Source organism: Cnephaeus nilssonii (genome assembly GCF_951640355.1).
Source record: "Cnephaeus nilssonii genome assembly, chromosome: 9".
NCBI lineage: Eukaryota > Metazoa > Chordata > Mammalia > Chiroptera > Vespertilionidae > Cnephaeus > Cnephaeus nilssonii.
The window spans coordinates 73,549,110-73,575,512 of NC_137080.1; the positions used below are offsets into that span (position 1 = coordinate 73,549,110).

At 39.2% G+C, this 26,403-nt stretch overlaps 1 protein-coding gene across 14 annotated transcripts in view; it reads left to right on the forward strand.

Moving 5' to 3' along the window:
* The window catches only part of DST (dystonin), a 435,295-nt gene that overhangs the window by 306,332 nt on the left and 102,560 nt on the right, over positions 1-26,403 (forward strand). For all 14 annotated transcript variants that reach the window (XM_079780745.1, XM_079780756.1, XM_079780754.1 and 11 more), the window contains 11 exons: positions 702-1,250; positions 2,363-2,539; positions 11,447-11,570; positions 14,260-14,468; positions 15,091-15,408; positions 16,320-16,486; positions 18,053-18,209; positions 19,113-19,239; positions 21,760-21,822; positions 22,415-22,656; positions 23,719-23,848. In XM_079780745.1, the coding sequence (XP_079636871.1) occupies positions 702-1,250; positions 2,363-2,539; positions 11,447-11,570; positions 14,260-14,468; positions 15,091-15,408; positions 16,320-16,486; positions 18,053-18,209; positions 19,113-19,239; positions 21,760-21,822; positions 22,415-22,656; positions 23,719-23,848 (2,263 nt within the window). The remainder of the gene's footprint in view (positions 1-701; positions 1,251-2,362; positions 2,540-11,446; positions 11,571-14,259; positions 14,469-15,090; positions 15,409-16,319; positions 16,487-18,052; positions 18,210-19,112; positions 19,240-21,759; positions 21,823-22,414; positions 22,657-23,718; positions 23,849-26,403) is intronic.

Below are 26,403 nucleotides of genomic sequence, written 5' to 3' on the forward strand. Positions count from 1 at the left end.
TGTTGTTAAATCCTATTGTCGGGTCTATAAATGATAGGAACAACTTGGCACATGTGACATGTATGGGTTGTTGTCTCCATCTTCCACATGCAGGAAACTGAGGCCCAGGGGAACTACTTGTAGCTGCAGTATTCTTTTTTATTGTGTGTTTCTCTAAGTTCATTGGGCTTCTCAGAATCTATATTGTTCTTGCTTAACTATTGTCATAGTGTTTTTATCACGTTAAAATTACAAATTTTGTACTCTGTTGAACTGTCCTTTTAGGATCATGTAATAGGTAAACATTATACCTATTTGCTCAGTAATTAGGTAAAGACATTAGCAGTCTCTTGGTGTTGTGAGGAAGCAGTGAGTACAATGAGACCTGACTGCAGATGCTTGTTTTAGAATTGGAAGACAAATCTGTTACATTTTCCCGAAGCTTCTCAACAACAGTCTGTGTCCTATGTGATTATATGAGTACTTTCAAGGAGATTGGAAATCTTAAAAAATAAGATTAGAGTACTCGAAACGTAGCATTTTCTATTCTGAAATTTACCAATAAAAGGCAAGTACTGTGCATCTTGAAAGGTTAACAAGAAGCAAGTTGTCTGTCTGTAGGTTATTGAAGTTTGTAGGTCCTGAGTCAATGGAGAGCTCCCCACAATCTCAGAGTAACCCCTTCCCAGCTTTAAAGTCACAATGTCTCTGTTTCCCTGTAGGCCCAACACGAGAAGATCATCTCTCAGCAGCAAGCTGTCCTCCTGGCCACTCAGTCTGCACAAGCCTTGCTGGAGAAGCAGGGTCACTATCTCTCTCCGGAGGACAAAGAGAAACTGCAGAAGAACATGAAGGAACTGAAAGCACACTACGAAACTGCACTGGCCGAGTCGGAGAAGAAAATGAAGTTAACGCATTCTCTGCAGGAGGAATTGGAGAAGTTCGACACGGATTATGGAGAGTTCGAGCACTGGCTGCAACAGTCGGAGCAAGAGCTGGAAAACCTGCAGGCGGGGGCAGATGACTTCAATGGCTTAATGACCAAACTGAAGAGGCAGAAGAGCTTCTCAGAAGATGTTATTTCTCACAAAGGCGACTTGAGGTACATCACAATTTCTGGAAACAGGGTGTTGGAAGCAGCCAAGTCTTGCAGCAAAAGAGATGGCGGTGGCAAGGCTGACCAGCATAATACTGACACTTCCGCCGCTCACAGAGAAGTCCAGAGCAAATTGGATCGTGCCACGGATCGGTTCAGGTCTCTCTACTCTAAGGTAAGCTTATTTTTATTTTTTAAGGGGAATATCAATCTGTGATTATAGTTTTTATTCTATTCTCTCAACTTTTGTTTTGGAATTAGAAGCGAGAAACCTAAACAACTGAAGCAGGGATGATAAGGTAGTTTTATCTTATTTACTTCAGTCTTATTCATCTTCTTTACTTCAGAAAAGTGTGTTTCAAGATTAGGAGCCTAAAGTAGTAATAGTAGTTATTATTATTATCACTTTAGTTTTGAGTGATTTCTAGGCAGCTCTAACTCTAAAACTCAGTAATACTCGGTTCTACCACCAGGTGGCGTGCATGTTTTGTTTCCAAGCAAACAGAGTAGCTTGCTAATTTTCACAGCCTCTCAAATTTGAGAACTAAAGTTTCATCTCAGATAATTCCCTTCACAAATACTGCAAGTGTTTGTTTTACAGATGTATTTTATCAGTGCTTTATTTTAATACTTAATAACTCACAGACTCTTTCAGCTTCTCTTATTCCCTTGGACAAAACACAAAACTAAGAAAACATTTCCCTGTTTACTATATAAGCTGAACAGACTGGCCAAATTGCACAAGTGATTTGAAGAGCATCATTTAATCCTGGCCTTGGCTTCATTCTGATGTATATTATTTGCCCTTCTTGTGTTAATTAATCTTGAGCAATGTATAGAGGCGATTCATTAAGGACCTTGAGAACCCTTCTATCACATACATATCTAGACACCTGGTGTATAAAACTCAGTGGGAATGTGCTCTGGTAGATCTGCTGCCTCTGACGATTGATATCCAAATCTTTCACTTTGGATCAAGACTCAGCCCTTGAAAGCATGTCTTCAAATGTGTATAAATTTAGTACCATCTCCTCATTTTTATGGTATTTCTTGACTTTGTTAGAGGATGCTTCTTCATATAAAGGAGAAAAATCTTAGCCCTACAGTTTCAGCTCACATTGGTTGAAGTCTTGTGCTTTCTAAGTTATAACAGTCATAGGTGCTAAGGTTATTTAACACAAATAAAAATAACCTTATTTTTAATTAATTAATTAAAATTTTTAATTAATCTACCTTAATTATGGTAGATTTTAATTCTCTACCCTTTTTCTCTTTTGATATTTTTAGTGCAGTGTCCTTGGGAATAATCTTAAAGACCTGGTGGATAAGTATCAACACTATGAAGACGCTTCATGTGGACTTCTTTCCGAGCTCCAGGCCTTCGAGGTCACAGCCAGCAAACACTTGTCTGAACCCATTGCTGTGGACCCTAAAAATCTGCAAAGGCAGTTAGAAGAGACCAAGGTAAAGAGAGAGGGAGAGAGGACGGGGACCCAGCTCTTCATCGAGTCTTACTGAAAACCTTTCACTTTCCCACGGTTTTGTGATAGTTTCATCTGGAAGGAGAAAAAAGGATGAGAAAAGTATATTTCTCCCTATAGAGAGAGTTATAACTTTAGTTTTTAGCAGTCTATTTATTTTCTAACTAGAGGTCTGGTGTACGAAATTAGTGCATGGGTAGGGTCCCTAGGCCTGGCCGGTGATCAGGGCTGATCGGGGCCTTCTGGCTGCCGGCCAGGGCCTTCCTTCGCTCCACGCCACCCCCTGGTGGTCAGCGCACATCATAGCGAGCGATCGAACTGGTCTCCCGGTCAAACTCCTACAGGGACAATTTGCATATTAGGCTTTTATATATATGAGATTATTTTTCTATTGCTGTTTAACTGGGTTGACATTGCTGTTATGGCTGATTACCTGCATCCCACCACTCCCTCCCTCCTCCACAAACAAAAACCAGTATCGTCTGGGCCACTTGTTTATCTTTATACATATTTATTTTGTTTATTTTCCTCCACCATTAGAATTAAACTCCATGAGGGCAGGTGTTTTTGTTTATTGCTATACCCCCAGCACCGAGAAGCACTTAGAACAGGATCTGGCCCATCATAGGTACTAGGTAAATATTTGTTTAAGAATGGACAGGTAGAAGGGAGGAAAGGATGTTACTGTCACATGTGGGCTCTGAGGATCAGGACTGGTGTTCTTATTGAACATTCCCATGATTCATAAAGATATAAACTTCTGTTATTACCTAGCACAATTTTTAAAAAATCTACCTGCTCTTTAAAAAATGCAGGCTTGATGTGGGAATTGCATACATAATTATTTTTAATTTATTTTTTATTGAATTTATTGGGATGACATTGGTTAATAAAGTTATATAGGTTTTAGGTATATAATTCCACAATACCTCATCTGTATATTATATTGTGTGTTTACCACCCCAAGTCAAGTCTCCTTCCATCACCATTTAGCCCTCTCCTTTACCTTCTAAGTGGAGGTAATTTTTTAAGTATCTTATTCTTATTCCAAGTGACCAATTATTTTGAGTTTGCAAGTTTAATTTAATAAATCTATCCTGTAATTCCTTTTAGCAGGTGAGTAGCAGTATTATTGGCACTGGAGCTAGAAAGTAAACACTGTATTGCCAGTTAAACAACTGCCTTTCAGAATTTAGTTGCCTCTGTTAGTTACATAATTAACTAGGAAAACAGGTACCCGACTGAGTGAGCTTAACCTTAGGTATTGCCTGAGACTGGTGACTTCTGGCTGGAAGAAAGCTAAGTCATCCCCTTGGGTGAAGTGTGGTAGGTTAAGTAAGACCAAGGCAGAAAGAAGAGGGATGGAAGTATGGGATGAGAGGAGGGAGGAGGTACGTGGGGAGGTAAGGAGGATGGTGGCCCTGCTATTTTCCTGGGCTGGAGAGTTTACCTGTTCTACATTAGGCACCAGGGAGATGTCTCCGGCCAGTTCAGCCTCCCTATGTTGATATAGCCTCCTAGTGGTTGCCTCATTCCTTTGGATGTGCATTTTTAACACTGTTTTTGTGTGTGTGTGTTTTGTTTTTTAACTATAGTGGTGAATTATTATTATTATTATTATTATTATTATTTTTAATATATTTTATTGATTTTATACAGAGAGGAAGAGAGAGGGATAGAGAGTTAGAAACATCGATGAGAGAGATACATCAATCAGCAGCCTCTTGCACACCCCCTACTGGGGATGTGCCTGCAACCAAGGTACATGCCCTTGACCGGAATCGAACCTGGGACCCTTGAGTCCGCAGGCCGACGCTCTATCCACTGAGCCAAACCGGTTTCGGCGAATTATTATTATTTTTAATCCTCACCCTGGGATATGCTTATAGATTTTAGAGAGAGGGAAAAGCAGAGAGAGAGAGAGAGAGAGAGAGAGAGAGAGAGAGAGAGAGAGAGAGAGAAGTGAGAGGGAAACATCGATCAGTTGCCTTGTGTACACACCCAAACCGGGGATCAAACCTGCAACTAGGTATGGTCCATGATTGGAAATTGAACAGTGTACGGGAGGATGCTCCAATCAATGGAGCCACACCAGCCAGGGTTTTGCTTTTTTCTGTTTTGTTTTGTTTACTCTCTCTCTTTCCCACAAGCATAGGAACAGATCTGTCTTAATTAAGTTTCTGATTCTCACTTGATAACTTGTCCAAGGACAGTGTATGTGGGAGGGTTGGAGGAGATGCTATTACATAGAGGCTATTATTTTGGTAGGAAATGCCAGTAGCTTGAGATAATTGTTAAGATAATCATATAGCTAAGTATTTGTAGTATAGGAAAGTACAGAAAACAACAACGTATTTTAAGTTGTATCTGTATTAGGAAGATGGTTATATCCAGTGTAAAAGTAATTTTTTTTTTCTGTAACTAGAGGGGAAAAAAAAGGAAAGGAAAGGAAACGCAAAAGAATGTATGGCTATTGTAACCAAGCAGAAATGTGAATTAATTCTAAAACAGAGGAAAACTTACTTGGCATGTACTGCGGAAGAGGATTCCTCTTGTCCTAAGGCAGTTGAGGAAGTGTAAAAAGAAAAGCAGCATCTCAGAGGAGAATGAATTCTAATTAATCCACAGCATTGTTTTAAAAATTAAATGTATGATTAAAGTTGCTCCTGGCACTTGATGTTTTCCTCACAGATGATTTCAGCCTCCAGAGGGGATAGTTTTTATGAGAATCAGGCAGTCTCTATTCCTTTCAGTTCTGTTAACAACATTGAAAAGTTACTTTTAACTATAATATAAACACGTAAGACCACTACAAAAAATCAGCCTTTTCTGTGTTTATAATTCTAACTTCTACTTATATTTAATTGTATAATAACTAAATTGAGGAAACCCAGTTGGCTCATTTGAAACATTTCTGTCCAATAGCATGTTGTTATCAGCATTATTATTCAAAGAACTGTTTGCTATGTTGTCAACAACCTGATACCCCTGGGCTGTAATGACATTACTCAAGTTCTGCTTCTAGGGAAATCCGCAAACACTACAGAATTTGTGCCCCACACGAAGCACAGAAAGACAGGATTCTGGGACCAGTCTGGAGGCCTGGGTCTGGGACCAGGCGTGGAGCTCGGTCACGTTGACTAACAATGACCACCTTCCAACCTTTCCCTGATCTCTGGGATGCCCATAAGTCAGGAAGCTTTTATGAGTTGGGCAAGTACTCAGGCTCATCTTTTTCTGGCCCAGGCTGGAGACCAAGGTCATGACCTTGCAGTATTCTCTGTCCCAGATACTTCTTTTCCATGTTTTAATTTCATTGAAATCCATTAAAGACAATATATGGCACCCATTTGAATATTTTAATTTGAAGTTTTTTCCCCCAAAGTAATACTATCAACCATGACTGTAGCTCAATTAAAACCTGATATCATGTTAGGAATGAAAAACTATTGACTCTCTTGGACACAATTAGGAGAGAAAAGGCCTGGAATGTTTTGAATAGAAGAGGTGAAGGAGGGATGCTGCTTTTGTCAGTCATTTCTAAGTTTTAAGCTGGTTGCAGGGCCATCCTTGGTCCTGGATGATTTTATAGAACCATGACAGCTTTTGCATGCGTTTGTTTACTGGTAGACATTTATATGCTAGGCCCATTATTGGGTTTTGTGAGGACACAAAGGTATTAAAACCCTACCTCTGCCCTCGGGGAACTCACATTCTTAAAAAATAATTTTTTTAGACTTCAGTCTGGTTATAGGTAAAGTCCCTTGAGGAATTTCTTATATAATCCTTTCTGTAACTAAACTTCTGGGAGAATTTCCTAAACAGGTTCACTCTGCTGCTGGCTCGTTGGCCTCTGGGAACATCTGTAGGATCTGGTGTTCAATTCACAGGTTGCTGGTTGGTCCCAGTTTGGTGGGCCTTCTGGGTACACACAACTGCCTGTATATCATCACAATTTCTTGGGTATGAAAATAAATCGAGGACATTGTTGCTATTGGCTTTAGGCATTTTGTTGTTGTTGATGAAAGCTGAAATAGAAGAGGATCTTTTAAAGTCTTACACCTGATATTTTTGTTTATTTACTTATTCACTCACTCATTTATTCCAGAAACTTTTTTCTAAATATCCCTGTATTGTTTCTTAATTTTTAAATTTATTTTTCTATTAGTTGACAAACAACATTATGTGAGTTTCAGGTGTACAACATAGTGATTAGACATTTATATAACTCACGAAGTGATCACCCTAAATCTAGTACCCATTTGACACCATACACAGTTATTACAATACTAGAGGCCTGGTGCACGAATTGGTGCACAGATGGGGTCCCTCAGGTTGGCCTGCAGGGATCAGGCCGAAACCCGCAGTCCAACGCTTCCTGAGGCTCCTACCTGCCGCTCCCACTCATCCTGGCCCCACTGTGCCTGCCGTGGGCTCGTGCCCAATCAGTCCCGATCGGGAGAGGCTCGTGCCTCTGCAGCAGTGCTCGCCAGCTGTGAGCCCTGCGTCTGGCGCCCTCCCGAGTGGAGTGGCCTGTGGGATCGGGACGAAACCGGCTCTCTGACATCTCCCGAGGGATCCCGGATTGGGAGAGGGTGCAGGCCAGGCTGAGGGACCCTACCGGTGCACGATCAGGGCTGGGGAGGGACTGCGGGAGGGCTCCAGGGCGTGTTCGTCCCATCTCACTCAGTCCCGATTGGCCAGACCCCAGCAGCAAGCTAACCTACTGGTTGGAGCGTCTGCCCTCTGATGGTCAGTGCATGTCATAGTGACTGGTCGACCAGTCAACTGTCTGCCCCCTGGTGGTTAGTGCATGTCATAGCAACTGGTCAACCGGTCAACTGTCTGCCTCCTGGTGGTCAGTGCACATCATAGAGACTGGTTGAGTGTCCTTAGCATATCATTAGCATATTACAATTTGATTGGTTGAACAGTCTACAGGTCACTGGACAACCAGACACTTAGCATTTTAGGCTTTTATTATATAGGACTAGAAGCCCGATGCACGAAATTCATGCAAGGGGCTCAGCAGCCCCAGCTGCCTCAGCCCTCACAGCCCCAGCTGCCTCGGCCCTCGCAGCCCCAGCTTTGTCCAGAAGGTCATCCGGATGGTCGTCCAGAAGGTCATCAGGACGGTTGTTCTGCTGTTCAGTCTAATTAGCATATCAGCTTTTTATTATATAGGATTATTGACTATATTTCCTTTGCTGTACTTTACATCTCCATGACACTTCTATAACTACCAATTTGTATTTCTAAATCTCTTCCCCTTTTTCAACCATTCTCCCAACCCCACCTCCCATCTGGCAACCATCAGTTTGTTCTCTGTATCTGTTAGTCTGTTTCTGTTTTGTTTGTTCATTTATTTTGGTTTTTATATTTCACATACAAGTGAAACCATATGGTATTTGTCTTTCTCTTATTTATTTACTTAGCATAATATCCATTAGGTACATCCACGCTGTCACAAATGGCAAGATTTCATTCTTTTTTATGGCTGAGCCATATTCCTTTGTATATATGTACCACATCTTTATTCATTCATCTGTTAACAGATACTTAAGTTTCTTCCATACCTTGGCTATCTATATATATAAAAGCCTAAGTGACCGTTACAACTGGATGACCGGATGACTGGATGGTAGCTATGATGTGCACTGACCACCAGGGGGCAGATGATCAATGCAGGAGCTGCCCCCTGGTGGTCAGTGCACTCCCACAGCCAACCTCCTGTGGCTGGCCAACCTCCCGTGGTCCCTCCCCCGGGCTGGCCGGCCCTGATTGGCTCCAATGGGGACTGGATAAGACAACCCCGATCGGCCCTGATTGCCGGCCAGGCCGAAGGAATCCACTCATGCACGAATTCGTGCATGAATTCGTGCATCGGGCCTCTAGTTGTAAATAATGCTGCAGTGAACATAGGGGTGTTTATATCTTTTTGAATTAGCATTTTGGATTTCTTCATATTCCAGAAGCTTTTATCAAGGCCTACTATATGCCAAGCACTGGTCTAGGCAGTGATAATAGAAACCTGAATAGGAAAAAATGCCTAATTTTTGAGGATGTTATAGTTTGATAGAAGAGACAAATAAATACAGTGATATTTACTAGGTATTTATGGGAGCTCCTGGGTGGAGTACTTACAACTAGGGTTGAGGAGAGTTAGGGAAGCTTCCCAGATGAATTTTAAAGAGTGAATAAGAGTTCAGCTGAGGATGATGGGGGGTAGGTTGCTGGGAGGGTTGGTATGTAGAGATGCAAAGGTATCTAGGGTGAGCAAGTAGCTATGAAATAGCTGTGTCGTTGGACCTTTCTGGAACAGAAAATAGAGAAAAATGACATTGAAGATAGAATTAAGGAATAGCTTTCACTGGACCTTTAATAGCATGCTCAAGTTTTTGCCTTTTATTGTGAGGGCAATGGGGAGCTACTGTAAGATTTTAAAGAGGGCAGTGATATACATAGATATGTATTTTCCACAAAACACATTGGGTGTCTATAGCAGGGAAGACATTGGATGCTTTTTCCAATTAAGGAAGAGATTATCTTGCAGTGATCCAGAAATACAGAGCAGAAGTCTGATTTTATTTAAAAAAAAAAAAAGACACACACACATATATATTAAGCAGGTAAAATTGTTAGGTCTTGATGGTTGATTTGCATGTGGAAAGGTGGATTGAGAGTCGAGGAGGACCCTCCGATTTACTGCTTGGGTAATAAGATGCAAGCCCAGGAGGAAGTACAGGTGTGGAGAATGGGATGATGGGTTCAGATTGAGCTTTTTGAATTTGAGGTGACGGTTTACACCCAGATGGAAACATTCAAGAGGCTGTTGGAAACGTGGGCCCACGGCCAGGGATGAGTTCATCTACAGTCGGACATATGGGAATCCAAATCCAAATGTGAGACTAGAAGAGGAGCTTGAGTACCTCCAGTGAAACTAAAGCCAAGCATGGGGCCGTGTGGCCAGGCAGCCCATTAGACGGAGGTGTTAGGAAGGCAGGGCCAGGCCTCTGGCAGACTTACCTATGGTTTCCATCTCTATCCCTTTCCTCCTCGTTCTTGCTGTTGTTGACATGCATCAGCTCGCTCAGAGAACTCCAGGGACCTCTATTCAACAAATTAAAGGTTACATTATCCTTTTGAAGCAGTTGGCAGTTAACCGTTGCCACTTTCTCTTCTTTTAAACTCTGGGGACAAATACTCTGGGCTCACTCCCATGTCCCTGACGACGTTTGTTCCACCTGTTTCCCTCTCCTTACCACTTACATCTAAATGAGCTCCATGATGCTGCACGGCCCCTTCTCTGGTGTTGCTGTGCTTCTCCTTTCACAGTCTCATCATGGGCCCTGACCTCAGTGCTTCAGGTCTAGCTCTAGCCTGTGTTCAGAGTCTCCTCTATTCCCAGCTGTGCTGTTTCTTTCTACGTGAGTGTCCTAACAGCACTTTGCAGCCACAGATTCCCAACAGATGCTCCTTTGCGCCTAAACATTTTTGCTTATGAATCCCATTAATTACCTGGGCTCAGAACCTTGGGGTACTTCTCTCCTCCAGCTCACCTCTTGTCCCTTGCACCTGCCCTCTCCAGCAGTGATGTCCAGGGGCACATTCTGTGGTGATGAGAATGTGCCATGATCTGCTCTGTCCCACATGGTAACCACCAGTCCTTCCTAGCTACTTAGAGCTTCGGATGTGGCTAGTACAGCTGAGAAATTGAGTTTTAAATTTCACTTGCTTGCAATCGATTTCAATTTAAAAGCCACTTGAAGGGAGCAGCTACCATATTGGCGAGCACAGCTTTAGATGATCGATTACCAAGTCCTGTGGACTCCTCCCAGCTCCGTAACCAGTTCTACTTGCCCAGCTCAGACAGGCGCTCTCCGCCTCATGACTGTTGACCTTGCCCTTAACCGGTGTCCGTGCTTCATTTCTTCCCCATTGAATTTTTCCGCACAGTGTCACCAACGTAGCCTTCGATAAGACATTTCTGAGCATGCCAACCCCTTACTCAAAAGCCTGGAATAACTCCCTGTTGCTGCAGGATAAAATGCAAACTCCTCAGCCTGACATTGGAGACCTTTCAGTCCTATTGCTATTCAGCTGCACACATCCTCAGCCTGGATGGGACCCTCATTTTTCCCTCGGATGCTTCTGTTGCCATCTTTGTTCATTCTGCAGGGAAATGTTCTCCCTCTCCACTTCTGTCTGCCCAAACCCACACTTTCTTCAGGACCATCTCAGTGCCTCTCTCAGTTACTCCTCTCAGCTTCTGGTAGTACTTTTTTTTACTCCCCTTTGGCACTTTCCACTCCTTGCCTTAGACTAGAAGATCCCTGTGGGGAAGTTTCATGTCTGATTTCTGTGTTTTTCACAAAATGTAGCAAGATCTTTTTGAATATGTTAGATGTTAAGTAACCTTTATTGAATTAACAGAAAGAAATATGACTCAGAAGTGACTTAGGATCTGCTTCAAATAAAAGTCTTTAATTGTATTTTTAAGTAGAGTAGAAATGATCCCAAAGGTTTTCTGTTGTTTTTTATTTTTTATTTTTTTTATTCCTGGTGGTGGGGGGGGGGTACTGTACAAAGCAGAGAAGTGGGACTTGAGGCACTCAGGCTAAGGGTCACAAGATCAGGAATCAGGCCAGTTAGCATGAACATATGCTCCAGGGTTTATTTCAAAAGATTGAATTTGTATTTTCTCAACTGGCTGATGGTTTTGCTAGCACCACTTTATAACTGGCTTTATTCTAAGAATTCTGGACTAAGTTTATAATGATGAAAAGTTTACTCTGTCCAATTTACCTTTATCTTACTGTAAGTCATTTTTTGTTCACATTGGAAATCTATTGTTTAGTCCTGAGTGTAATCGAAGCATTCGATCCTTCAGGCTCTGCAAGGACAGATATCAAGTCAGCAGGTTGCTGTAGAGAAACTGAAGAAAACAGCCGAAGTGCTTTTAGATGCCAGGGGATCTCTACTGCCAGCCAAGAATGATATCCAGAAGACACTGGGTAAGTGCTCATTTCCTTGTTTCCTCTCAGGCACATTCTAAGAGAAGGGATTCTGACAGACAGGCAGAAGAGGCTCACTAGTGTCTATTGTCATTTACACCCTTTCCCTGTGAAATAATGTTTCTCTCTCTGGTGAGAATATTCCTTCTTTGGCAGGAATATTACAGTCTGGAAATGGGAGCTGTGTAGTTGGAAAAGAACTTATTTCAATTTTAATTTTATATTTAGACAGTGTAACAGGAACTTTTTACCTGATAGTCACCACAGAAAGTAGACATTCCCAGGATGAGATTGGGCAGAGCTAGACTCTCAACCTGTGGCCAAAACAGACTCTTGGAGGATCTGTCTCTATCAAAGGCAGGAGCATGGATTTAAGAGGTTGAGAAACCAGCAGATGATTAGATATATGTTTCCTCCCCCCAAGGAGCACGTAAATTAAAATCTGAATAGAAATTTTAGCCAAAGAGAAGGAAGAAACATTGCTCTTCTAAAACCACTGAATAGACAGGAAAACTATTTTTTCTTTCTTACATACACATATTACTATTGTATCCTATTACATGTACTATATTTATAAAACACAAAAATATAAAAATTTAAAGTACAAGACAAAAATCTGAATGGGAGTTCTTTTGCCTATATCCCAGTGTACTGCTATAAAGATTTGGGTACAGGTACTTAGAGGAGAAAGAAAGACTGTATTATATGTACTTCTGTTATTTTTAAGAGGCGTTTTGACATTTTTTCCCATTGTTAATCATACATAGTTTCACTTATATTTGTTTCCAATCCATATGTTACCTTATTTTAAGACTTTAAAACTTCTCTCTGGCAAAATAATTTTCTAGGAATTTGTGTAAGTACAGGGTGGGGCAAAAGTAGGCTTACAGTTGTTCATATGAAAAATAATGAACAAATAATAATAAAAGAATAAACTGTTTCCTCTACTCACAAATATAAACCTACTTTTGCCCCATCCTGCATATTTAAGATTTAGAGGAGTTTCTAAGAAAATCAACCACTTAAAAAAATAAAAAATTTTGGTACATTTTGTTCTGTACCTTTTTCTAAAATAATTTTTAATTACTAAAAATCAAGAATTTACTTTAGTGACAGTATTTCATCACTAAGAAGTTCAAAAATAGCAGTCAGGCTGAAATTGTATTAATTTTATTAAGATAGCTGTTTGTTCAACCTGCCATAGTTGAACAGGTAGCTGATGGTACCCTGTTGATGCACAGAGCTGCCCAATGGAGAGCAGCTCACCTGCCAATCACGGCCTGTGATTCAGAACATTTGCTCTTGTGACTATCAAATGAAGGCTCATACTTAACCCATTGTTGTTTTATTTTCTGCTGGTGGCATCTCGGTGCTCATTAAATGCGGTCCCTCTCCCCCATCAGTGTTCTCAGGGGCTTCATTGCCTTTCCGTGACAGGAGCCATTGTCTCTTTAAATCATCTTAAAGTCTCAATTCAGTGAAAATTCGCCAAACTGTGTTCTCATGCTATAACATTAGAACAACTAAAAAGAAATTTTGTTTATATGGATATGTTCCCCAGGCCAGCCACAAGCATGTAAGAGATTTCATTTTTATAGAGATATTTCAGTTCCAAATTTTCTTCTCCTGAAGCATTCTATAGTATATCAGACTAAAGCATTCGGAAATAATTAAAATACTTTTCAAATTCTTGAGAAAAATAAGTGATACGTTAACAACTAACAACAGATTATTTCACAGAGAGAGCGAGAGCGAGAGAGAGAGAGAGATTAAAAATTGTCCTTGGAACTTCTCATTGGCCTGCAGTATAGAATGTAAGGTGTGAAAATGAAGAGCTTTACATGCAAGTAAAAAGTAGACAAGAAAGGTGTTTTTGTGTGTGTTTTTTAGCATCTTGGGTTTTTAGACTTGAAAGTAAAGTTAACCTTACCTGAGATAGATTAACTGTTAATCTTGTTTATTTTTCCCTTTTGTCCTGGAATTAAACTTTATTTTAGAAGCATAATCTTACCCTTCTCTATTTTAAGTGGATTTTCATTGTTGTATGTTTTCTCAATACATTTGCACTTAATTTCTGTGCATTTGAGTACTGTGCTTAGAATGATGACAGGGAGCGGCAGGTACGGAGTCAATGATGGGGAGAAGGGGACATCTATAATACTTTCAAAAATAAAGATGAATTTTTAAAAAATTATACATGTGAGCGAGAGGGAATGGGAGGGAATTTTTATACATAAAGGTTAATTCTTGACAAGTCTTTATGACTGTATATTGTTCATTGAGAATAGCTTTGTATGAGTGTCAGCTTTTCCCTCCCATATAGTTATCAATAAGTATGGCTAATTTGACATGTCACATTGAAAACATGGATTTGTTGGTTAGACTGCTTTCATCTCTCTGGGGCAACTCAAATGTTTATGTATCCAACAATTTTTTTTTCAATGCGGATGATACACATATTTACTATTTAAAAAAGTATTTGTTTTTTCATTTTCCACGGTGATCTTTCCTTTCTTTTTTAAATGTTTTAGATGGTGCCCTAATTGCGCATTATGAATTTATCATTGAAACTTTTTTTCTCTTTCCAATTTTGAGGGGGAAATTTTGTGATTTCACCTTAGTGTAATTCTGACAAGGAATAGGGCATAGGTGGCTTTGTGGATAACATTTCCCGATCTCTTGGGACTAGATGACATTGTTGGGAGATACGACGATCTGTCCAAGTGTGTGAATGAGCGAAATGAAAAGCTCCAGATAACCCTGACCCGCTCCCTGAGTGTGCAGGATGGCCTGGACGAGATGCTGGACTGGATGGCAGGTGTGGAGAGTTCTCTGAAGGAACAAGGCCAAGTGCCCTTGAACTCTGCTGCTCTTCAGGATGTCATCAGCAAGCACATTGTAAGTGACCAGGAAAAAAGAAAATAAATAACGCCACTTTTAGGTTAAGAAAACACACAGATAAGCTCCCAGGATACATAAATTTAAGGAGATAGAAAAACAGACATTTTATGAATATACCAGTACCTGTGGAAAGCAGTGCTTGCACAAAAGCAAATGTATAAAGTGATTTTTCTATGGCGTACAGGAAGAGTTTTTGTATCCTTTTTCATGAATAGTATTCACTGTAGAGGGCTTACACGTACATTGAGTCCTGTCTAATTTAGCCTTGCTTCAGCCAGCTGCACGTGAAGTTAATCAGATCAATCTTGTTGTCTAGCCTTTTAAAAATTAGGACCGTGGATAATCCCCAGGCTCCATTAGATCCCGGGGGTTGCTGAGTGGCAGCCACCTCCTGCCTCGTGCAGGCCACTAGCCAGCTGTTCTCTCCTCTCCCTTGAAGAGATTTGGGATGGGATTCCTCAAGGGAGAGATCAGACTTGTCAGTTAGTCCTATCCGTTGACCTTCCTTAGTCACAGTTTGTTCAAGCTAATGTTGTTATGGACAGTAAATTTTCGAGACTCCGGGACATTATTTGTAAACATCCTTATAAAAAATATGCCCTGGTTGGATTCATTTCAGATGATGGAACAGGACATCGCAAGTCGCCAGAGCAGCATGAATGCCATGAACGAGAAAGTGAAGAAATTCATGGAAACAACAGACCCATCTACCGCATCCTCGCTGCAAGCCAAAATGAAGGACTTGTCTGTTCGGTTTTCAGAAGCAAGTCATACACACAAGGAGAAACTGGCCAGCATGGAGGAGCTGAAAACCAAAGTAGAACGGTTTGAGAGCCTCTCAGAAAAGCTTCAGACATTTTTAGAGACAAAAACTCAGGCTCTCTCGGAGGCAGATGTGCCAGGAAAAGATGTTACAGAACTGTCTCAGTATATGCAGGTATGCCTTCCGTAGTATTCACGAGCTGATCAAGCAAAGTAACAATTAAGACAAGTGCATACATTTACTGGCAGAATTATAATTCGCCATCATATCATTTCAGCTGCTGATGGATTCGTAAAGATCTCTGCTTTCCTCCTTTAAAAATCACAAACCCCAACATCTTCTTGAAGCCTTTGCTGGCTGCACTTTTCACATATCATAGGCAATATAAGCTTCTTTTAAAAAAATATGTTTTGTTTTTAAATATGTATTTTTTATGATTTCAGAGAGGAAAGGAGAGGGAGAAGGAGAGAGAGATAGAAACATCAATGATGAGAGAGAATCACTGATCGGCTGCCTCCTGCACGCCCCCTACTGGAGATTGAGCCCGAAACACTGGCATGTGCCCTTGACCGGAACTTAACCTGGAACCCTTCAGTCTGTAGGCCAACAATGCTCTATCCACTGAGCCAAACCGGCTAGGGCTAAAAATATGTTTTTTAAATTGATTTAAGAGAGGAAGGGAGGGGGAGAGAGAGATGGAAACTCAGTGATGAGAGAGAATCACTGATCGGCTGCCTCCTGCACACCCCCTATGGGGGATCATGTGCCCTGACTGGGAATTGAACCCTGACCTCCTGGTTCATAGGTCTATGCTCAACCACTGAGCCAAGCTGGCTGGGCAATATAAGCTTCTTATGTGCAGCACTCACAAAGGGACAGATGTAAAGAGTGCCTTTTTAAATTAAATGAAGCTTACTGTGTTCCTCTTCACACAGCCTGCTTGCATGTTTATTTATATTTAGAGTACTGACTACGGGGCAGGATTATTCTCATGAGAGATTCGTGTCCCATGCATACCTCTTGATGGAATGTCTTTGAAGATTTAGCAACATCTTACATTGATTGACTATCTAAATGCTTTGTAGGAATCGACTTCTGAATTCTTAGAACACAAAAAAGATCTTGAAGTTTTGCAGAGTCTCTTAAAGGAGATATCCAACCATGGCTTACCAGGTGATAAGGCCCTGGTGTTTGAAAAAACAAATAATTTGTCAAAGAAATTCAAAGAAATGGAGGATACCATCAAAGAAAAGTAAGCACCACTTAAGAAGCTGGATTTTATTCTGCATGATACTAATTAGAATACATTATTTATATTTACTTATATAGAAACCTGAAACAATTTTGAAAACTTGTGCATAAGCATCAACTTTATAAGTGCTTTTACATTAATATTTTTTGCGATTAAAATTAAATGTAGTTTTGTTAAAATATTTAGGAGGGAAACTCAAGACTTCTTACATAAAAGTAGAGAGCATTAATGTAAGGAAAATGTGGTGGTAGTGTATTACTGAAAATAACCTTAGCTCACTATAGTGTCTGAAGCCTTTGGCAGATACCATTTTTTATTTGCAAAGGCAGAAATAACCTTGAAAAACAGCCCATGGTTCATTGCTTTCTGGGCTCAATTCAGAAGCTGGCTTTTTTTTTTTTTTTTTAATAACAGTTTACTTTCTTAGGAGTCGTAGCTAATACATGACTCTATGAACAAACAAGATAAGAAACAATAGAAGGAACCTAAGTTGAGCTAAAAAAGCTGTCTAGAGATAAGCCTTGTGACTGAACTTTTATATTTCTGATCTCATGCTAGTTTATAGTACATCTGGTTTTGCTAAAATTTATACAAAAGACCCCCCCCAATAGAAAATAATTATTTCTCTTTCAAGTATTTATTTATTCATAATTCTCTACTTAAAACTTTTGACTGTTGTCTGAACTACTCAGAGAGCTATATTTTCCATCTTGTCATATCACATTTAATTCACATATTACACAGAAGAAACAGTCTTCATTTTCTTAGGTAAACTCTAGGTTGTTTCTTTCAAATGGATTCAGTTTTAAAACCATGTAGTCATCAGTAATTCGTCCAGCTGGAGTAGACTTTTATCTGCCAATATTCCACACACTTGCACATGTGCACATGTTACCCACATGTTGTCCACGTTCCAAATGGAACTGTCTTCACAGCTGTTCATGTGCTAGGCATGGGCCCTCCCTCCGAGGTGCTGAGGTACAGAAAGATCCGTATAGTTAACCGTGGAGCTTCCAGAATCTCTGTAGGGGAGGCACCCCTTAAAACTTTTCAGTCACTAGGTCTTACCTCTTTTGGTGACTGAAATATGTGTGTTCTAAGGCACCTGCTTTTAGCCATCCACTGAAGTGACTGTAGTATGGTGTAGAAACCACTAGGTGGCGGTACGTTTCCCCTCATGTCTGTGATGTGTAAATGTTTCCCTCTGGCAGTAAGCACCATATAAAGTGGACAGATCAAAGCTCATTGAATCTAAATAATGTTAAAAATGTTTATATAGCCTTAGAGCTTATGTAGCCTTATAGAGTGCCTTTACATATGGGTTACAGATTTCTTTACTTCTCCTAACTTTATCTATGGACCCTGCCTGTGAGAAATAGACAAAGAGATTTCACTTCCCACCTATAAACCTTTCCTCCTGTATCAAATGGTTAGAGCATATGTGGGGGAAGATTTTTTTTTTCTTGATATTAAGCCTGATGTGAGAATGATTATTTATTAGTAATTAGCTCTTTGGAGCATGCGCTCCCCATGGCTTAAATTCCTCAAATGGTTTCTGTTACGTAGAAAAGAAGCTGTGTCTTCTTGTCAAGGACAGATGGACGCCTTCCAAGTCCTTGTTAAATCATTAAAGTCCTGGATCAAAGAAACAACAGAAAGAGTTCCCATCGTACAGCCTTCCTTCGGTGCAGAGGATTTAGAAAAATCTTTGGAAGAAACTAAGGTGAATCATTGTATCAAATACTAATTTCTCATTTGCCTGTGTCAGTAATTAGAGGTTAAGATTAATAGTGGTTTCCTGTTATTTAGCATCACGTAAGTTAGAGCCTCATGCATGTACAACATATTTTGGTGATATTTGGAAATCAGTGAATGGGGTTAACCAATCCTTTTGAGGAATTAATTTGTGTGTTTTAAGAGATATATTAGTGAGTTGCTGACTCTTAAAGTATCTAAGTTTCCTTCCCCACCAAGTCTTTGCTTAGTTTCAGCTATTTTTTACACCATTTCTTATAATGTTAAGTAAAAGAATCCCTCTTTAAGTCAACATTTTACTGTAGCTTGGAGATGCCACTATAACTAGTATTTGAAGGTGAAAGTGATTTGAATCTCTAGTGCAAAGTGTACAAGTTTTTTGTCATTTGGCTCATCAAAACCTACGACCAGTTATGCCAATTTTTATATTCCAAATCTGTAGAGGTGTGTGTTTTTAAAAAATCCATTGAAATTTCCATGATTAAAACTTGCTATTAAGTGGAATTCTGAATTCCCTTAAAAAAAATGTTTCCAGTACATTTCTTCTTGTAGCTTGACTGTTACCTAGCATAGTTTTCCGTGCTTACAGTTGACAGTTTAGAACCTATGGCAGCGAGGAGTAGCTGACTTCCACGGTGGCTGGGTGCAGAATGCAAACTGGACCCCACTTCCCTCTCACTGCTAACAGCGTTAACAGTCACCTGGGCTGTCGGAGCAAGTAGGGATGGTGCCTTTTTCCTCCACCCACTCCCCCATGAATCAGGACCCACGATCATCATTGTTTTAAGACATGTTTAAGAAATTTGGATTATAATGTGTAACTTCGAAAATATTACAAAGACTGAAAAATAATGTGTTTTTATACCTCAAGAAATTACAAGAGAAGTGGAGTTTGAAAGCACCAGAGATTCAGAAAGTAAACGACAGTGGGATTTCACTATGTAACCTAATAAGTGCCGTGACTACGCCTGCAAAGGCAATAGCAGCAGTTAAATCAGGTATGTGCTTCATTGATATTCATGGCAAAAACCATAAGAATTGGGCCCACTCATGTGAATTTTATTTGTGTGTGTTACTTTCTAGATTTTAATGCATAAACTAATCTCAGAAATACGAAGGGAAAGTGACAAGAAAGATGGCATCTTAACCTCTATTAGAGGTTAAGATTAATAGTGCCATGGAAAAGTATCTGTACTCATCACATTTCAAATCCCTCTATGTTTTATTTTATGAAAGACTGCAGCTAAAACGTAGCCAAATTAATCTGTAAGAATAGGAAACAACATATTGGGGAAGTGGAAAGATCACATTTCAATTTGTTGGGTTTTTTTTAACCTTAATTAATTGGGATGTTAAAATTCTCTTAGAAATAATTGATAAAGAAATGAGCCTGGTCTCCTGGGAGAGAAGAAGTGAGGGAAGGAAACAGGTTCTTTTCTGTAGAGTGGACCTTTCATTCTATTCCCATCTGCTTTTATTCCTTCCACGATTCCCAAAGAAAACCGGTATATAATAGTTTAACCAGTATATCCAAATCACAATCTTTTTCACTCTCCTCAATAGAAAGGGAGACTCATGGATGAATAGTGTTTCTAAAATTAATTTAGGTTGTGGGAATAGTTTTTAATTTAAAACATAATTATATTGTTGTCAATATCTGGTTTTCTTTTTAAACCCAAGAATAGACAGAAGGCAGATCACATATCTTGAGTTTCTGAGAGTTTCTGTGGTTTATCTGTCCTGCCCAGCCCCCAGCTGTCCCCATTGTGAGGGACATTCAGCTGGGCCTCTAGACCAAGCATTTATTCCGCTCTATTAATTCCATTTCAGGGAACCCTCATATTATATATGGAGTGATGATCTCTCCTTTCTCTCTCAATCAGACTTCCTGAAACGTCAAGTTTATTTTTAAGAAAAGGAATTCTATTGTGTTAGTTCTTTATGTTCACTTTATATTGGCAACAGTAAAAAAATTTTTTTTTCTATTCTTGATAACTACTAAACATAGTAGGAATAAATCTTGAGCACTTCCATCTGCAATGCCTTTCTGTGTGATTTTTTTAAAAAGGGACAAAGTTTAGGTGAAGATTCAGATATTTAAATGTTTTTGTTTGTTTGGACTCCTTCTCATGTGGTTAGTTTTGGGATACGTCTCTGTGTTTTGGGTAGGTAGTCAATGCATACGTGAATGAGAAAGTCTAATTATTTGTTTAACATTTTGATGATGAAAAAGGTACCAATGCTACATGTTTATATAATTAAAGAGAAATAATAATTACTGCTCACCGAGCCATGTCTATTTTGTAGGCAATAGGTTTATTGTGTTTAATTCTTACAGTGGTCTCACAAGATAGGTATTATGGTCCCCACCAGTGTGGTGAAGTGGTGATTAATTTGCCCCGTCACACAGCTCGTAATTAGTGGGACTGGGATTAACATTCAGGTGAGTTGGAAGCCAGAGCCCAAGTACTCAGAGCCACTGTGCTCTCCTCTCTCTCTGTTGACATAATGTGAGTTTAGTAATAGGGATTTTTTTTTAAACTTTTTTCCCATCATGTCTTTTTACATCCCTCTGCCTCTGTTCAACCCATGCGAACACGAAGTACCTGCATCAGACAATTTTCAATTCCTTAAGTGAGGCAGACGTTCTTTTTGTCTAATTGTGTATGCTTTGTGCAACACACATATTGAGCGACTTCTGAGCTTCAGAGACTTTATCATCTGTCATTAAAGTAACTTTACCAACAAAGAAACTTTATCACAAAATCGTATTATTGTAAGTGTATACTTAATGAGTAACGTACAGTAGTATACTCTAAATTTACTGAAACTAATGTTTAAGATGATCATGTTACCATTGTAAGGTTAAATTTTGTATAGAAGAGAGGATATGGCTTGATCTTTAAATTTTGGATATTCAGTTTTGAAATTGAATCATACAGGGTGTCCCAAAATATGTGTACACACTTTGAATGATTATAAAGTCAGTATTTATTTAACATGCAGTTAATTTTCAAAATTTAAAAGAATCTACAGAAATGAATAATTTTTTTGGTCAATGCCTATTTTCAAATTGATGACCCTTCTGGTCCAGGCACTGCTGATAACACGAACCAATGGAATCACCAACATCAAGAATCATTTCGTTCAGTATTTATGCATTTCAGTTCATCAACTGTTGCTGGTTTTGTACCATAAACTTTATCTTTTATGTATTCCTCTAAAAAAAAGTCTAGCAGCACTTCAAGATATTTTTTCTTTGATCAAAGTTTAATCTGGCTTCACCTGTTATTTAAAATCAGTTAAACCTGAAATGGAGTGAAAATTAAGTGAGTTATCAGCTGTCAAAGTGTGTAACATTTTTTGGGGGGGTTACCTATATTTTACGTTTTTAAGTAGTAATAAAATGTTTAAATGATTACTGCTTACAGGGGTTTGATTTAACGTCATCTACTATTAATGTATAGAAATACTATGGAAATTTATGACGAGTGACTTCAGTGTTAATATTTTTGCAGGTGGAGTAATATTAAATGGTGAGGGGACAGCCACGGATACTCAGGAAATTTTGGCAAATAAAGGTGAATAGTAGCTCTAAGTGCTTATTGATTAAAATAAATGGGTCTTCTTTTTTGAGAGGAGATCTTTTTAGAGGTATACAGTGGTTATATTGACATTTCAAACTTGAGTTAAAATGGTATTAACATAATAGTCCCATTCACTATAAACATCATACTTATATGACATCCTATGCAATTTTGTTCATCTGAAATTAGTGAAATCCGGCAGTTTAGTTTTGCATTTGGTTATGTTTCCTTCTTTTAGGTTAATTTGTGCTATTTTGTCACTTGACATATTATTTAAGCTACTTCCTTGAGTTTGATACCTGAAGAATTAATAAGTACTATTTCATGGTTTTGGTTTTTTTATTCTATTTAAAATATCTGTTTCATTCCACTTGTATTATCTAATGTCCCTAAATTATTTGTCATTAAATAGCATTATAAGATGATCTAACCTTTTACTTCTAAAATTCTATCACTTGATTGTAGTAGGCTTAATATTAACAAAGTAGAAGGGAATATCATATAAAGCCAACATTTCTTTATAGAGCTCTACTCTAAACATCTTGAAAACGTGTCCTAAAAATGTAATAATTTTTCTTATTCTTAGGATTAACATCTATTAAAAAAGACATGACTGACATAAGCCACAGTTATGAAGATCTTGGCCTCTTACTTAAGGACAAAATAGCCGAACTGAGTACTAAACTCACCAAGTTGCAAAAGGCTCAGGAAGAATCAAGTGCAATGATGCAGTGGTTACAGAAGATGAACAAAACTGCAGCAAAATGGCATCAGGCACCTACACCTACAGATACCGAAGCTGTGAAGACCCAAGTTGAGCAGAATAAGGTATATTCTGGAGACTTCCTGAAGACACGAAAGAGAACAGACTGGTGTTCAGAAGTGGTGAGCCCTGGTGCTCAGGAGGCCTATTCTGATTTCTTGCTCCATATACTTCAGCAAATAATTGGCCAGTTTTGTTTAATGTGCCTTTATGTAGAGATTGATTACACCAATCACCTATTTTTGCAGACAGACATTATAAAGATGAGTGAACTGTTGGGTATAAGCAACATTGCCACCTTTAAATCAGTTTAAGTCTGGGATTTTAACCCGTCAGCTATTGGGAAAGATTTATGTAAAGGCTAAGTGTATTAGGGATCTGTTCTGTCTAGTATGAAATAGGGGAGCTCATGCTTCCCCATTCTTTCATAGACAGTATTTCTTTCTGCAACTGTCCATATTGGGAAAATGGTTTTACAGCGAGGCAATGATGGCAAAAATGTCTACAAACTCTAACCTATATTTGAACTCTATATTGTATTGTCCAGAAAAATGCCTATTCACTAGCACATTCTCAAATCTGGCAGTCTTTGTCACCAGATGTTTGATTCATCTGATAAGGATTTTATTTTATCTATTTTTTAATTGAATTTATTGGGGTGACATTGGTTCACGAAACCATACAGGTTTCAACAAAACATCATCTGCACACTGCATTGTGTACCCCAAGCAAAGTCTCTCCCCGACCCCATTTCCCGCCCTTTGCCCACCTCCACCTGTGATGATCTTGTTAATTTCAGTCTTTCTGATGTCACCTTCCTTTTTTCCCAAAAGGAGGAGTTGTTTCAGAATAATATGAAATTCTTCCTAGGTAATGGGGATGAGTCGTTATCTCTGTAGCGATAGCATTTCTCTTTGGGATTCTTTTATCAGATGATTGAAGACTAGTAGGAGCAGGAAAGGAAAGTAACTGTTGAATTCAGGTCCTCACCCGCTTCAGCATTTCATGGTGGAATTTCTCCTCTTTTGGTCATGCTAGAGAAAACGTTCCCTATCGTAATTGTGTTCTTGTCTTTTGATGTAGACATACTTTAATGCAGTTACTTAATTTTTTTCCCTCCTTCTTAGTCATTTGAGGCAGAACTGAAACAAAATGTAAACAAAGTGCAGGAGTTGAAAGACAAATTGACAGAGCTGCTGGAGGAGAACCCAGACACTCCTGAGGCCGCCAAATGGAAACAGATGTTGACAGAAATAGGTATGTTATGTTACACCGACTCCATGAACAGAAGCTCAGTCTTTCCCCCCCCCCCAATCCTAATCTTTATCAGAAAACATTTATCCAACAGCCTCATTTATTCGACAGTTTCACAGTCTATTTTTGCATATATAAAAGTGTCATTTCAAATTAAATTGTGCTAACTTGGCATTATTTTATCTTGTGGGTCTTTTTTGGATTTTTGCTAAACACAGTGATTAAATTTATTTTTATGAAGAAGGTAGACACTAGTCAATAACATGCTGTGCGTTGAGTAACATGTTTTCATTATTGCTTATTTTTTACTAGATTTTTGGTGCTTCTAATTGTTTATGCTGTATTATATTTTAATGTAAATGTTCCTTTTAGTTTATTTGTCTGAAAAAAGGTAGGCTCCCTTCTCTTCCACGGGGTTCCCTTTGGGACTCCTCTAGCTCCTACTTTATGTTCTTATTCTCTTCCCCAACCAGTATTAAAAAGTAGCTCCCCTCAGAAGTCTCATGGTTTTGCCTCCAGAGTTATCCTCCTCTATCAGTCCTGCCCCTATATAAACTGTTCCTCCTAGGTAAAGAATCTTCACAAGCCCAATTATCTTATCACCCCTGTTCATTCTAACAATATGGAAAATGAGTGTAAGACAATGATACCAGTTTTCCTACTGCATAGAATTGCTTTTCAGAATTCAGTGAGTTAGTGTGTGTACAGCACAGATGAATAGTACCTGACACATAATGTTGTGTGTTGGCTTTGATGATAATAAGAATTATTTTACTTTCAATCATTCCATTATTTTTAGCTAAAGATTAGACTCAGATATGCCGTGATATATTTAGTAATCTATATGTGTGTTTTCATTATCCTAAGGGACCTTAATGTTCAACGGTGTATTTAATCCAACTATAGAGAGTCCTGTTGCATTATAATGAATTGTCCCTAATTCAGTGGCTCTCACCTGGGATATCAGAGCTACTGGGGGAATATTATTAAGATTTTACAATAGGAGTGGGAGTGAAGAATGTGTATTTCAAAAAAGTTTCCTGATAAGATTTAGATATTTCTTCCTCTCAATTTATTGTTTTAATTGCATTACTATTTTGTTAGACTGTGTGACTACAACGTGCCCTATAGAATGATGCCATTAGACAGGATTTTGGGGAGGGGTCTATTAAAATCAGGCCTTTAGTATATGGTATGCTAGGTGAAAAAATCCATCAAATCAACCAATTTTATCCCTCAGTGAATGTTTATTGAGTGACTGTTGTGTTCCAGTGCTGGGCAATAACTTGGCTTCAGGAGCAGGCCGTCAGGAGGTGGGGAGGACAGGAACAGCTTCCTAGCAGAGGGTAAAATCCAGAGGAGTGGGAAGGAAGGGTAGACCTGGGACACATGGAGAGGAGGTAGAGCATGCCAGTATGGGCCTGTGTGAGCAGAAGCCAGTTCGGTGGTATTGGTTAAGATCAGCAGGGCTAGATCTGAGGATTCATCTTGAAGTGCAAACCCTCTAAGATTAGTAGACAAGGGTCAGTTTGTGGGAGGCCCTGAATGTCAAGCAGAGGTCTTCAGATTTTATCATCTGTGGTGAGGAGTTAGTTATTCAAGAATTTTAGCCTAGGAAGTGACATATTTAAAAGTGATTTGTTTTTGTTTGTGAGAGAGAGAGAAATTATTGTAGAACCAAATGGATTGCAGCTGAGAAACACTAACGGCAGGGAAAGTAGTTAGAAGACTGGTAGTCCGGGTCATTTCAGTAGTTCTCAAAGTATGTTCCTGGGAGCAGCAGCCACAGCAGCACCTGGGAACAGGTTAGAAATGCAAAATTTCAGGCCCCAGGTCAGACCTCCTGAATCAGAAACTCTGGGGGTGGGCCCCGCAACCTGTGCTAATCATCCTTCCAGGTGATTTTAATGCAGCTAAACTTTGAGAAACACTGGTCTAGGCCAGTGGTCATTAGTCAACAGAGCCAAATATCATCAGTACAACGATTGAAATTTCTTTTGAGAGCCTAATTTTTTAAACTTAAACTTCTTCTAACTCCACTTCTTCAAAATAGACTCGCCCAGGCCATGGTATTTTGTGGAAGAGCCACACTCAAGGGGCCAAAGAGCCGCATGTGGCTTGCGAGCCACAGTTTGCAGACCACGGGTCTAGGCAAACCATGGTGAAGACCAAAATGGAGTTAGGGCATTGGAAATGTAAAGGATGGGTTTGAGGTTTTAGGACAAAGGATATAGGAGAGTCATAAAAGAACATTCTGAATTTTTGCATCTCAGTGACATGGCAGAGAGAGAATAACCTTTGAAAGGAATCTAAAAGTCAGAAAAGTCCACAAATTTTGATAGGAGCATAATGAGTTTTAAAATTTTTTATTAAATGTATTCGGGTGACATTGGTTAATGAGATTACATAGGTTTCAAATGTACAATTCTATGATACATCATCTGTATATTATATTGTGTGTTCACCACCCTAAGTCAAGTAATGAGGTTTGTTTTGTTTTTTATAAATGTTGAGTTTAAAGAGGTAGTGAGATTTCTTAGTGTAATTTTCAAGCAGCT